Source organism: Abramis brama (assembly GCF_963993115.1).
Source record: "Abramis brama genome assembly, chromosome: 24".
In the NCBI taxonomy this organism is placed as follows: domain Eukaryota; kingdom Metazoa; phylum Chordata; class Actinopteri; order Cypriniformes; family Leuciscidae; genus Abramis; species Abramis brama.
Genome location: NC_139986.1, coordinates 9,816,257 through 9,830,176, shown reverse-complemented (window position 1 = coordinate 9,830,176; position 13,920 = coordinate 9,816,257). Strand labels below are relative to the sequence as shown.

General features: G+C 36.4%; 1 protein-coding gene across 3 annotated transcripts in view; it reads left to right on the top strand.

Annotated features, from left to right (window-relative positions):
• Positions 1-13,920, top strand: part of mppe1 (metallophosphoesterase 1) — a 145,003-nt gene that overhangs the window by 69,354 nt on the left and 61,729 nt on the right. For all 3 annotated transcript variants that reach the window (XR_014604427.1, XM_084102358.1, XM_084102357.1), the window contains exons 4-5: positions 1,336-1,416; positions 1,498-1,606. Coding sequence is in view for 2 of the 3 variants with exons in the window: in XM_084102358.1 (XP_083958484.1) it covers positions 1,336-1,416; positions 1,498-1,606 (190 nt within the window). In the remaining variant the exon portion in view is untranslated. The remainder of the gene's footprint in view (positions 1-1,335; positions 1,417-1,497; positions 1,607-13,920) is intronic.

The following is a 13,920-nucleotide window of genomic DNA, read 5'->3' as shown; positions in this document are numbered from 1 at the left end:
TGAGTCTGAGTAAAATGTTTTCACTGTATAATATTTCAGTAAGGATTGCAATAAATGTAAAAATATTTAAAAACATAACTTTTTTTTACCAAATTGCGTAGTCCTACTTTGAAGTGATGTTAGCTTGACTTGAATGTTATCTTTTTTGAGAAATGATAATACATTTTGATTCAAGAATGTGGATTTGCAAATTAAATGTTTATTTGTAGCATTTAGCAGTAAGACTGACAGGGTGTTTGAAAAAAGCCACTTCCAATCCCTTTGTTAAAAATACTATTGTGGTATGGTATGAAGCTTTGAAACATCTTTGACAGATTTTACAATTATTACAATTTACCCCTATTTGGGGAAACATTATCTTTACGCTAGGGACACATGATGCTGGTTTTAAAATCTGGGCATCAAAAGGTTTAAAGGTGGCATATTTATTTAGCAATGAAACTATGCTCAGTTTTCAGGAATTAAGACAAAAGTTTGATTTACCTAAAACCCTTTTATTAAATTATTATTATTATTATTATTATTATTATTATTATTATAAAATATCTTAAAATTAGGAATTTTATCACTAACACAGAATCATTCTCTTCTCTCACCAGATCTGTCCCCTTTAGAAAATATACCTTAAACCAGTTTAATGGTGGTAGGAAAATGTCCTTGTTTTATAGACTGATCTCCAATAACTGCAGGGAAAATACAGAGAATTTAACAGAAGATGAATTGCAGAATATCTGCTTAAAGGCCCAAACCCAGACAATTAATACCTGGTTTAAACTTCTGCAGTACAAGTTTATGAGAGTATACAGAATGACTACATACATTTAATCTCAACATTACTCTGGTAAGAAAATGTTGATATTCTGTTCATTATAAGCAAAACTTCAATGTCAAATGTCTTTGGAAAAACTCAGAAAGCTCTCATTTATCTCATATATTGTTAAGGGAAAACCTGAAACTTTGGAAAACTTGTGGAATCCCTTTATATGATTTTTGATAGAAGCTGAACAAAATTGTTTATTTTCTGTGTAACCTGGCTTAGCATGCACCACGTCATGATATTAATGTACCATTGTTTTGACATATGTATAGTATAATTGTTGTTGTTGTTGTTGTTGTGGTGTAGTTTTTTTTTTTGTTGTTGTTTTTTCCTGTTTAATTTTTTCCTGTTTTATTGTTAATGTTTCTAAAATAAAAAAAGACAGTGTTGAAAAAAAAAAAAGACTGACAAGACGTAGAAGGTAATTTTATATTCAAGCCATTTTCAGAAGGTGTGTGTACAGGTGCCCGATTTGACTAAGGTGTGGTTCCATTATTGTCTTTCTTTTACTTTGGCAGAATGACTAAGCAGAAGTTGGAGCGGTTTGAGCAAGTATTTAACGTGACATCAGCAAGGATCCTCACCATTAGAGGAGTCAAGTAAGTTTCTAAGCATTTCCATCAATTCCTCCACCAAGATTTATAATAGTTTGTCTCTGTATTACTTGTTTATTTTCACAGTTTCTTGCTGGTGAATAGTGTTGCACTACATGGTGATCACTGCCCCATCTGCCAACGTGTAGAGGAGGAGTTATACAAACTCTCACATGCTCTTAACTGCTCTTTTCAGGTAATACAGATTCTAGATATAATAGTTTCATCAGTAACTGTAATTATTGAATTTCTATTCCTCACTATAACCAGCTGTTTTCTTTTTGATGCTAATGCTGCATTCTGTGATTGGTTACATTTCTTTTCTAGGATGCACACTTACCACGACCGGTATTGTTTGTTTTAAACCCAGGGGGTTGCAAAGCCCTTGGGGGTAGGCCTGTCGTGATAATTGAATAGCTTTTATTTTGATTATTTGATCTAACCGCGATTGTTTCAGACAACCGTGATTATTGCGCTCTTTTATAGGCCTACGGCACAAGGGGGAGTCATGGACCAAAAGAAATAGACAATATATTTTCCAGCAATAAATTCAAAGTCATCTGAAGTCATCATATTCAAACAGCGCGTGCCTCGTCCGGTTATGGCAGGATGCACGGTAAAACTTTCTCCAATATGATATATTCACATTATAATGCTTGATTTGTAGATAAAGGGCTGTGGATTTGCATAAAATGACTTTATTTTGCTGGAGTTTATTGCTATTTTTAAATGACTCGCTACCGTGTGCCTGTTAGATCACACACATCACAAGGACTATGAATTGGCATCAAATGCACAATAACTGGAATTTAAAACTGTGAAGAAACAAATGATCAATAAACTGTTGGACAGATATACACTAGGATTTGTGCGCTCAACATTTCTTCGCCTTGTGCCTTGAACTTTTAAATGCGCACTTGTGCAGCACTGCACACTGTGACTCCATGTTGCTTTAAGCTCATCATTCTGCACCCGCGATGCGCATACGCGCTTTGTGCCACTCTGTTTTGAAGCGTTTCATATTATCATGGTTTTGCACACTGAAAGATTATTAAAAGCCAATATTTTTTTGTCATATCTATCATATCTTGTTGCCCCATTAAAAAGCTGCACAATACATTTAAAATAAGCATCATTTAATTGTATATTATTTGTGCGTAGTGTATATAAATACATACACTTCATAATTTTTTACATTCATATACAGTGAGGAAAATAAGTATTTGAACACCCTGCTATTTTGCAAGTTCTCCCACTTGGAAATCATGGAGGGGTCTGAAATTGTCATCGTAGGTGCATGTCCACTGTGAGAGACATAATCTAAAAAAAAAAATCCAGAAATCACAATATATGATTTTTTAACTATTTATTTGTATGATACAGCTGCAAATAAGTATTTGAACACCTGTCTATCAGCTAGAATTCTGACCCTCAAAGACCTGTTAGTCTGCCTTTAAAATGTCCACCTCCACTCCATTTATTATCCTAAATTAGATGCACCTGTTTGAGGTCGTTAGCTGCATAAAGACACCTGTCCACCCCATACAATCAGTAAGAATCCAACTACTAACATGGCCAAGACCAAAGAGCTGTCCAAAGACACTAGAGACAAAATTGTACACCTCCACAAGGCTGGAAAGGGCTACGGGGAAATTGCCAAGCAGCTTGGTGAAAAAAGGTCCACTGTTGGAGCAATCATTAGAAAATGGAAGAAGCTAAACATGACTGTCAATCTCCCTCGGACTGGGGCTCCATGCATGATCTCACCTCGTGGGGTCTCAATGATCCTAAGAAAGGTGAGAAATCAGCCCAGAACTACATGGGAGGAGCTGGTCAATGACCTGAAAAGAGCTGGGACCACCGTTTTCCAAGGTTACTGTTGGTGATACACTAAGACGTCATGGTTTGAAATCATGCATGGCACGGCATGGCACGTCAAGGCTCGTCTTAAGTTTGCCAATGACCATTTGGATGATCCAGAGGAGTCATGGGAGAAAGTCATGTGGTCAGATGAGACCAAAATAGAACTTTTTGGTCATAATTCCACTAAACGTGTTTGGAGGAAGAAGAATGATGAGTACCATCCCAAGAACACCATCCCTACTGTGAAGCATGGGGGTGGTAGCATCATGCTTTGAGGGTGTTTTTCTGCACATGGGATAGGGCGACTGCACTGTATTAAGTTGAGGATGACCGGGGCCATGTATTGCGAGATTTTGGGGAACAACCTCCTTCCCTCAGTTAGAGCATTGAAGATGGGTCCACGCTGGGTCTTCCAACATGACAATGACCCGAAGCACACAGCCAGGATAACCAAGGAGTGGCTCTGTAAGAAGCATATCAAGGTTCTGGCGTGGCCTAGCCAGTCTCCAGACCTAAACCCAATAGAGAATCTTTGGAGGGAGCTCAAACTCCATGTTTCTCAGCGACAGCCCAGAAACCTGACTGATCTAGAGAAGATCTGTGTGGAGGAGTGGGCCAAAATCCCTCCTGCAGTGTGTGCAAACCTGGTGAAAAACTATAAGAAACGTTTGACCTCTGTAATTGCAAACAAAGGCTACTGTACCAAATATTAGCATTGATTTTCTCAGGTGTTCAAATACTTATTTGCAGCTGTATCATACAAATAAATAGTTAAAAAATCATACATTATGATTTCTGGATTTTTTTTTTTGGATTATGTCTCTCACAGTGGACATGCACCTACGATGACAATTTCAGACCCCTCCATGATTTCTAAGTGGGAGAACTTGCAAAATAGCAGGGTGTTCAAATACTTATTTTCCTCACTGTATAAATATAAAATTGTTAAATGTATGAATACCTGAATGAATTTTATAAGAGTACTAATAGTAATTTGTTTTTATTAACATGTTTAGATTTTATAAAATTACTGTGCAGATTTTTTCAAAAATTACTTTTTGCTGCTGATTTATACACTCACTAACTTTTAATAAAAAATTGTCATAGCTATTGAATACATTTATTTAATATTTAAAGGTGTAAACTGTAATCTTACACTAAAAAATGATAACTTACAAATGCTTAAATTCATCACAATTATTTAATGAATGAAGCACACAAAAAAATGTATGACAAAGCCCTAAAGCAGACAATTAATCGGCATAATCGTCAAAGCCCTAAAACAAACAATTAATCGTCAAAGCCCTAAAACTGGCAATTAATCAGCATAACCGCAATAAGTTTTTAGACAATTAATCGACAGCCAAATTTCATAATCGTGAAAGGCCTACATGAGGGGCTTGTAATGTTTATGAAAACCTAAAAATTAAACCTAAAAGCTGAAAGCCTCGTACCGAAAGGTTCAATACGAATATGTGTATTGTTACACCTCTAATAAAGTGGTATAAATAAATGTGACGTGACTTGACTTCATTTCAATTTCAACTGAAAGTTGAAGGCTATTATTCTTATGAACTAAGAAATCCTTTAATATCAGTTTTCAACAGTTTGAATGATAAATAGAACCAATTAATTAGTAGAGTGAACTAGTAGAATGGTTCATGGCAATTTAGTTTAATATAATTATTTTACAAAGAAATCTGAGAAATGCTTATAGATCATTAAGGGTTATTGTAACTTTTATATATCACATATATTCCAGTAATATAGTAAGATATACAGTATCTCACAAAAGTGAGTACACCCCTCATATTGCAGCAAACATTTGAGTATATCTTCTCAAGGGACAATACTAGAAATTAAACTTGGACTTCTAAATGCTACGGAATCGTGCTGACAATCACGAAGAGAGAGAGAGAGAATGCACATAGTACTTACATCTATTGTGTTTACAGGAATACTCACTCGACTTGGCATTTTGAAATATTTCTGTGTTTATTTGGCCGTAGTAGACAAAGGCTACTATGCTTGTCCGTGTTGCGCTCGGAGTGCGCGCACAGCATCCTGTCAGTATAATTCAGTTCTCTTTCACGACTTATTGCGCTTTTAATATTTCTTTTCAATATAAAGCACATCCTGTTTTTTTCTTTCAGAATCGTCAACTGAAATCTGCGCGGATTATCAAAAATACGACACATTTATAGGACATAAAGGGTCTCTGCGGCAAAAGTGAAAGTACCAGCGGGTGAAATGTTTCGAAATGTCTCTTTGCACAGCAAAGCACCCGTTTCAATAAAAGGATATATTAAAGTTTATATAGCCTACTTTTACATTTTCGCTGCTGTTCTAAAATGATTTTCGCCATTACCTTAAACAAGCTGCAGCTGCTTGTATCCCAGTGCAGGAGCTGTAGGTTACCACAGAAACGTAAGTGGTTAGTTGATTGCTGTGGTGACTCGTGACACTCGCGAACAGCACTGAACACGCACTTTTGCCGGGACAACTTGAATATTATTATTATCATAAACTTTTCATTAACTTCGGTAGGCTGTACAACAAGGGAATTGTAATTGGCTGCTTTTTCTGCAGAGAGCCGATCTCTGTTGATGTGTCTTAATTTTTTTATCGTTTGTTGGTAAAGGGTGAAAGACCTTGCGAGCCACATGAATTTTGCCAAAGAGTCAGGTATGGCTTGCGAGTCATAGGTTCCCAAACACTGGTGTACACAAATCAGTAGATTAAATTACGTGACCTTTCACGAACTGCCGTGAGACTGGGCTGGTCTGACAGGGTGGGGGACGTGGCATCACGATGGTGGCTCTCCATTGTGATGTCGGTCAGCCATCACGATGGACGATGATATCGTTTCATCGGCACAACCCTAATAAACATGCTTATACTTTATAGATGGCAACTTCTTGAATCTGCAATCCTATTACAGTATTTTTTTTACAAATAAAGTAATTGTTTAAAAATATATGAATATGTGAATAAAAAGGAAGTAAACACTGTTACAGGGCACTCAGTAATCTGGTAATTTCGTGCGCACTGGTAATCATATCTTTTCAAATAAAGACAAGGTAACACTAATATTATATACAGCACACAGTGAAAACGATATGAATATGACACAGTGGGCAACTGGATATAGCACAGCATATTTTATGAGATTTGTTTAAATGATGTAGATGCGCATTTGCTGAATGTTGACGGTAAATGAGAAAGTATTTTAGCCTGACTCCTCACCTGTTACCGATCTTCTTATAGCTTAGGCCATCTTTGTGGAGAGCAACAATTCTAATTCTCAAATCCTTATAGAGTTCTTTGCCATGAAGTGCCATGTTGAACAACCAGTGGTCAGTATGAGAGAATTGTACTCAAAGCACACATTTTAACTGACATTGACTACTCTAAAATATATCCAAGTTTCTTTTCTATTGTATTGTCCCTTGAGAAGATATACTAAAATGTTTGCTGAAATGTGAGGGGTGTACTCACTTTTGTGAGATACTGTATATGCAAGTATTGTGTGTGTGTATATATATATATATATATATATATATATATATATATATATATATATATATATATATATATACATACATACATACACTCAGCTAAAGGATTATTAGGAACACCTGTTCAATTTCTCATTAATGCAATTATCTAATCAACCAATCACATGGCAGTTGCTTCAATGCATTTAGGGGTGTGGTCCTGGTCAAGACAATCTCCTGAACTCCAAACTGAATGTCAGAATGGGAAAGAAAGGTGATTTAAGCAATTTTGAGCGTGACATGGTTGTTGGTGCCAGACGGGCCGGTCTGAGTATTTCACAATCTGTTCAGTTACTGGGATTTTCACGCACAACCATTTCTAGGGTTTACAAAGAATGGTGTGAAAAGGGAAAAACATCCAGTATGCGGCAGTCCTGTGGGCGAAAATGCCTTGTTGATGCTAGAGGTCAGAGGAGAATGGGCTGACTGATTCAAGCTGATAGAAGAGCAACTTTGACTGAAATAACCACTCGTTACAACCGAGGTATGCAGCAAAGCATTTGTGAAGCCACAACACGCACAACCTTGAGGCGGATGGGCTACAACAGCAGAAGACCCCACCGGGTACCACTCATCTCCACTACAAATAGGAAAAAGAGGCTACAATTTGCACGAGCTCACCAAAATTGGACAGTTGAATACTGGAAAAATGTTGCCTGGTCTGATGAGTCTCGATTTCTGTTGAGACATTCAGATGGTAGAGTCAGAATTTGGCGTAAACAGAATGATAACATGGATCCATCATGCCTTGTTACCACTGTGCAGGCTGGTGGTGGTGGTGTAATGGTGTGGGGGATGTTTTCTTGGCACACTTTAGGCCCCTTAGTGCCAATTGGGCATCGTTTAAATGCCACAGCCTACCTGAGCATTGTTTCTGACCATGTCCATCCCTTTATGACCACCATGTACCCATCCTCTGATGGCTACTTCCAGCAGGATAATGCACCATGTCACAAAGCTCGAATCATTTCAAATTGGTTTCTTGAACATGACAATGAGTTCACTGTACTAAAATGGCCCCCACAGTCACCAGATCTCAACCCAATAGAGCATCTTTGGGATGTGGTGGAACGGGAGCTTCGTGCCCTGGATGTGCATCCCACAAATCTCCATCAACTGCAAGATGCTATCCTATCAATATGGGCCAACATTTCTAAAGAATGCTTTCAGCACCTTGTTGAATCAATGCCACGTAGAATTAAGGCAGTTCTGAAGGCGAAAGGGGGTCAAACACAGTATATTATTATTATATATATATACATACATACATACATACACTACCGGTCAAAAGTTTTAGATAGGCACGATTTTTTATGTTTTTAAAAGAAGTCTCTTCTGCTTTTAATATATTTTAAACTGTAATTTATTCCTGTGATCAAAGCTGAGTTTTCAGCATCATTACTCCAGTCTTCAGTGTCACATGATCCTTCAGAAATCACTCTAATATGATGATCTGATGATCAAAAAACATTCGTTATTATTATCAATGTTGAAAACAGTTGTGTACACATTTTTTTTTCAAAATTCTTTGATGAATAGAAAGTTCAAAAGAACAGCATTTATTTAAAATAGAATCTTTTCTAACATTATAAATGTCTTTACTGTAACTTTTGATCAGTTTAACTCATCCTTGATGAATAAAAGTATTGATTTATTTTATTTCTTTCCCCCAAAAATAAAATAAAAATTCTTACTGACCCCAAACTTTTGAACGGTAGTGTTTAATGTTACAAAAGATTACATATAAAAATTACATATAATCACATAGAAAACAGCTGTTTTACATTCTAATAATATTTCACAATATTACTGTTTTTGTTTGTATTTTTAATCAAATAAATGCAGCCTTGGTGAGCAGAAGAGACTTCTTTTAAAAACATTAGAAATCTTACCGATCTAAAACTTTTGAGCGGTAGTGTATGTATATATGTATATATATGTGTATATATATATATATATATATATATATATATATATATATATATATATATATATATATATATATATATATATATATATATACACATATATATATATATATATATATATATATATATATATATATATATATATATATATACACATATATATATATATATATATATATACATATATACATACATATCATATATATATATATATATATATATATATATATATATATATATATATATATATATATATATATATATATATGATATGATATGTATGTACACACACACACACACACAATACTTACCATATACAGTATCTCGCAAAAGTGAGTACACCCCTCACATTTCAGCAAACATTTTAGTATATCTTCTCAAGGGACAATACAATAGAAAAGAAACTCTGATATATTTTAGAGTAGTCAATGTCAGTTAAAATGTAAATATATATATATATATATATATATATATATATATATGTATATGTATATGTATATGTAAGGGATAATCCACGGCTAGCTGTGCATTAAACAATTTTTAATTCACGATGTTGAAGCAAAGAACCACCGGACACAAAGCCTCCACGGAGTGCATTCAAATTGTTTAATGCACAGCTAGCTGTGGATTATCTCACTTGTACCATGGTCATTTGCCAGCATTGACAAGTTAAAGCTGCTATTGATGTTTACAGCACTAAATTTGACTGGATGGGTTAAAATGATTATTATAATTAGTATCTAAGACTTGAATATTATAAGATAGTAGGGGTGTGACGAGACGCTTACTCCACGAGACGGAACGAGACACGAGATTGGGTTCACGAGAACGAGACAAGACGAGATTTTTACACAATTTTTAAGAAATCCTCAATGATGAAATGTATGAATGGAAAATAGTCTTTTATTCAACTGAAAATCACAAAATGCAAAACAATTTAGGTACATTTTGAAATCAACTTGTAATGAATGTTATTTTACTTCTATTATAATGAATTCTATGCAGTAAAGGACATGCAAACACTGCAAAATGTTTTGCTATAAACTCTACCGTCTGGCTTCTCCCCTGTACGATTTCACATGAGAAATCTAACTCCTTTCCACAAATCGAACATAAAAAAAAATAAAACAGTATAAATAAAATTAATATAAATAACTGAAATAACACTTTAAATGCAAACAGTAAGTGTGTATCCATAATCAAAGTAGCCTACTGCTCTCTCAAAACTACAAGTTCAAACAGAAAAAAATTTTTTCTTAAAGCATGAAAAAGAGATAAATTAACTACACAGAACAGCCTAAGATTATTTATGGTCATGTTCTTTTTCAAGAATATAAGCATGTCGACGATTTCTGGCAGCAGTTGAGACCTTTGGGCAGTAACTAGCTGCACGATATTAGGAAAAGCTGCGATGTGCGATAACATTGTTTAATATTGCGATGTCGATATGACTTGTGATATGTGAATGTTAGCTATACTGTTCCCATGTCTTAGTGCTTTAATAGGTTCTTTGCGGATAGGTCAAATGTTTATTACCTGCCTGGTTCAGATTACACTATTTTAGCGCGATTTTGGCACGATCCGTTTCGTGGAGATTCGTAAAGGACAACGGGCGTCGGGACGCAAGATTCGATCGTTTCATTTCGTATAGTGTCATAGTGGGCGACAACCTACGCGTCTGCGATGCTTCAGGACATCACGACAGAAAGACTAGCATGTTTAATTTTAACGGTCCTCCACGACGGGTTGAGTGTGAGCGAGAGTGAGTGTGCGAGCAACAGTGAGTGTGCGTGTGTGCGCGCGCGAGTGAGCGTGTGTGTGTGTGTGCGCGCGCGAGTGAGTGAGTGAGCGAGGGACAGTGAGTGTGTGTGTGTGCGCGGAGTGTGTGTGTGATTGGCCCGGCACACAAATGATTTAAAAGTGGCAGGGGCATCTTCAATACTAATTTCACCCTCACGCTCCATCACGCTGACATCACAACAACTCACGAGACAAAGTTTCACCTCGACGAGAAATCTCGTCGCGTTTTAATCTCGCGAGATCTCGTAACACGAGATCTCGTCACACCCCTATAAAGCCCTATTCGCACGGGATTAGTATTACCCCTGGACCTCTGTAATTAAGAAATTACCCCCTGACGTCTGTGTTTTTGGTGGCTCATTCACACAGGCAAATAAATGTTCGTAATTCCCTCGAGTTTACGGACTTTACAGCGTGCGCCCACCCATTCACACTTCACTAGCTGAACGTGCTGAAACGAAGATCGCGCTGCAGTATTGCAATTCAAAAAAATAACTTATTTAAAACCAATTTATTAGAGAAATATATTATATATATATTATAGAATATCATATTATTGTATAAATATATATCTTCTTTTTCTTTTATTCTTTGTCCATATTTACAACAAGCCTGCCTGAAGAAGGTATTATAAATACCGAAACGTCGCGATAGGCTTGTTTTTCTATTCATTTTATTTGGTTTATTTCATTTTATATCATTTTTACTCTTTCACACTTTGATTTCTTGAGATACTTACAGGATGGACGTCTTTAGAGGCCGTGTGAGACAAAGAAATGCTCCACGATACAGAAGTTACACTACCACAAAAAGCGTCCAAACTTTCCAAATGAGCTTCCATGTTGCGCCAAAATACTTAATTTGACGTTTCCATGACAACGGTCCGAGTTGAGCTTCCGGATCACGTCCGTAGTAGTAGTTGTTTTTTCTTTTGCAGCACTTCATAGTTTTTATTGGAGAAAAACGGACTGTTAAACGGCCCATAATGGTTATTACGTTCTTTAGAAAACGATAGGCTCACAGAAAAACAGCCCAATTCATAGACATGGGGATTCGCACGGGACTGGTATTATCAGAGGACCCATGTGTTGGCCGAAATACGGTAGGTAATTTTCGGGGGAATTTTTACAGACATTTTTACAGACATGGCAGATTCGCACGGGATAAAAATCACAGACGACCTCTGCGATTATTACAAATTACCGGAGGTCCCTAGGTAATACTAATCCCGTGCGAATAGGGCTTAAGATAGCTTTTTTTTATCCTATTTCTCTTTTCCTTATTAACATAAACAGAATAAGAGATTATCTGTCCTCTTAAAAAGGCCTTCAAAGATTGTCAAAGTAAAGAATAAGAGATTGAATCGGTCTGATTAGTAAGGAGGAGAAAATCATCTGGTTAGTAAGGAGAAAATCATCTATTGAAGTAGCAATATACTGAAAATAAATGCTGAATCAGATAGAAGTAGAGAATTGAGCCTCCATGGTGGTCGAGAAGTGTGATGAAAAAATAGAAGTGTCAGTGCCAACTCATAAGTAAATAATTAGACACGAAAACAAGTATGGCAAGTAGCCGTGTAATAAACGGGATAATGTAAATCCAGCCGGTTGTTATCTCAGAATAAACCCCTGATGTGATGAGGTCTTGCATCAGCCTGAAGGTGGTTTATTCTGAGATAACCGGCTGGATGTACATTATCCCTTAATTGGGGCATGTACATTATCCCTTAATTGGGGCATGTACATTATCCCTTAATTGGGGCATATACATTTACCAATACTACTGGTGTTTGTGAAATTTTCCCTTTTACAATTGCATATGTACCATTCACATCAAAAATTACATTATCAATAGAAAAAGGCACAGTCTTAATCAAAATAGATTCCAGTGCACTCACCACACACCAGCTTTAGGTTGTCAATCAAGGCCACCTTATCAATCAAGGCCACCTAATTCCCATCAACTGAATTGCCTCAATCATTCTCTGATTGAGGCAATTCAGTTGATGGGAATTAGGTGGCCTTGATTGATAAGGGCCAATGGAGGGAAAGTGGCCAGGACACCGGGGTTACACCCATAGATATCATATATAAACGCTAGATGTCTCGTGCACGCTGCTGGCCAATGGAGGTCGACGTCCGCACGTGGCGGCCATCTTGCCACAGACAGCTCGCTCACTCGTTTAATGGTGCATGTACTTTTAAATAACCATAACTTGCTCAATTTTCTACCGATTTTCAAACGGTTTGGTTTGTTATAAACGTCAGAGATGTAGTTATGACACTGCATACATACACTGCATACATATGAATAATTATAACATACATGTTCAAGCATTCGGAATTATAGCCACGTTAATAAAGTTTGTAAGAAACCAAACCGTTTGTAAATCCGTCAAGATTTCAGCGAGATAAGAGGATTTGTGTGCGTGCTAAGCTGATCACTCACCTTACATTAAGCCTGCCTGTGACAAGATGGCCGAACGGTGATGCCGGAAGTGACTGCGCCATAAGACATCTAGCGTTTATATATGATATTTATGGTTACACCCCTACTCTTTAGGAGAAGTGCCATGGGATTTTTAATGACTACAGGGAGTCAAGACCTCGGTTTTAATGTGTCATCCGAAGGACGGTGCTTGTTAAAGTATAGTGTCCCCGTCACTATACTGGGGCATTAGGACCCACACAGACCACAGGGTGAGCACTCTCTGCTGGACTCACTAACACCTCTTCTAACAGCAACCTAGTTTTCCCAGGAGGTCTATCATCCAGTTACTGACTCAGCTCAACCCTGCTTAGCTTCAGTGGGCAACCAGTCTTGGGCTACAGGCTGATAATGGCTGATAATCCAATCCAAGGTTGTTAATCATAGTCTATGCGTTTGTTAAATTCATCAATTTGCATTATTCAAACTTTGCTTTTATGTACTTATAATATATATAATTTTATTTATTATACTTATTTATTATAAATATATTATAATTATATTTTACTTATTTTGTTATTTATAATTGACAACTAATATGTATTTTTTTTATTCTTAATTTAAAAAATACTTCCAGCATACATTTAAATTGTGCCCTAAGCATCCTAAGCCAGTGAAGGTGAAGTATGTAGTCGCTCCTCCCTCAACTCAAACATCACTAATGTCTCAACAGGTAAATGTAGGCTACTTTCAATAAAAAGTCCAACATATTAGGAATACTTTTAGCTATTTTGCTATTTGAGCTGATGATATATTTATTAAAGTGATTACTTGATTGTAGTTTGAGTTTTACAAAACTTTGCTCATTAGAGTTTACACACAACAGTTCACAAAAATACACAGATTAAAAGGTTAGAAGGTCACACATATTTATT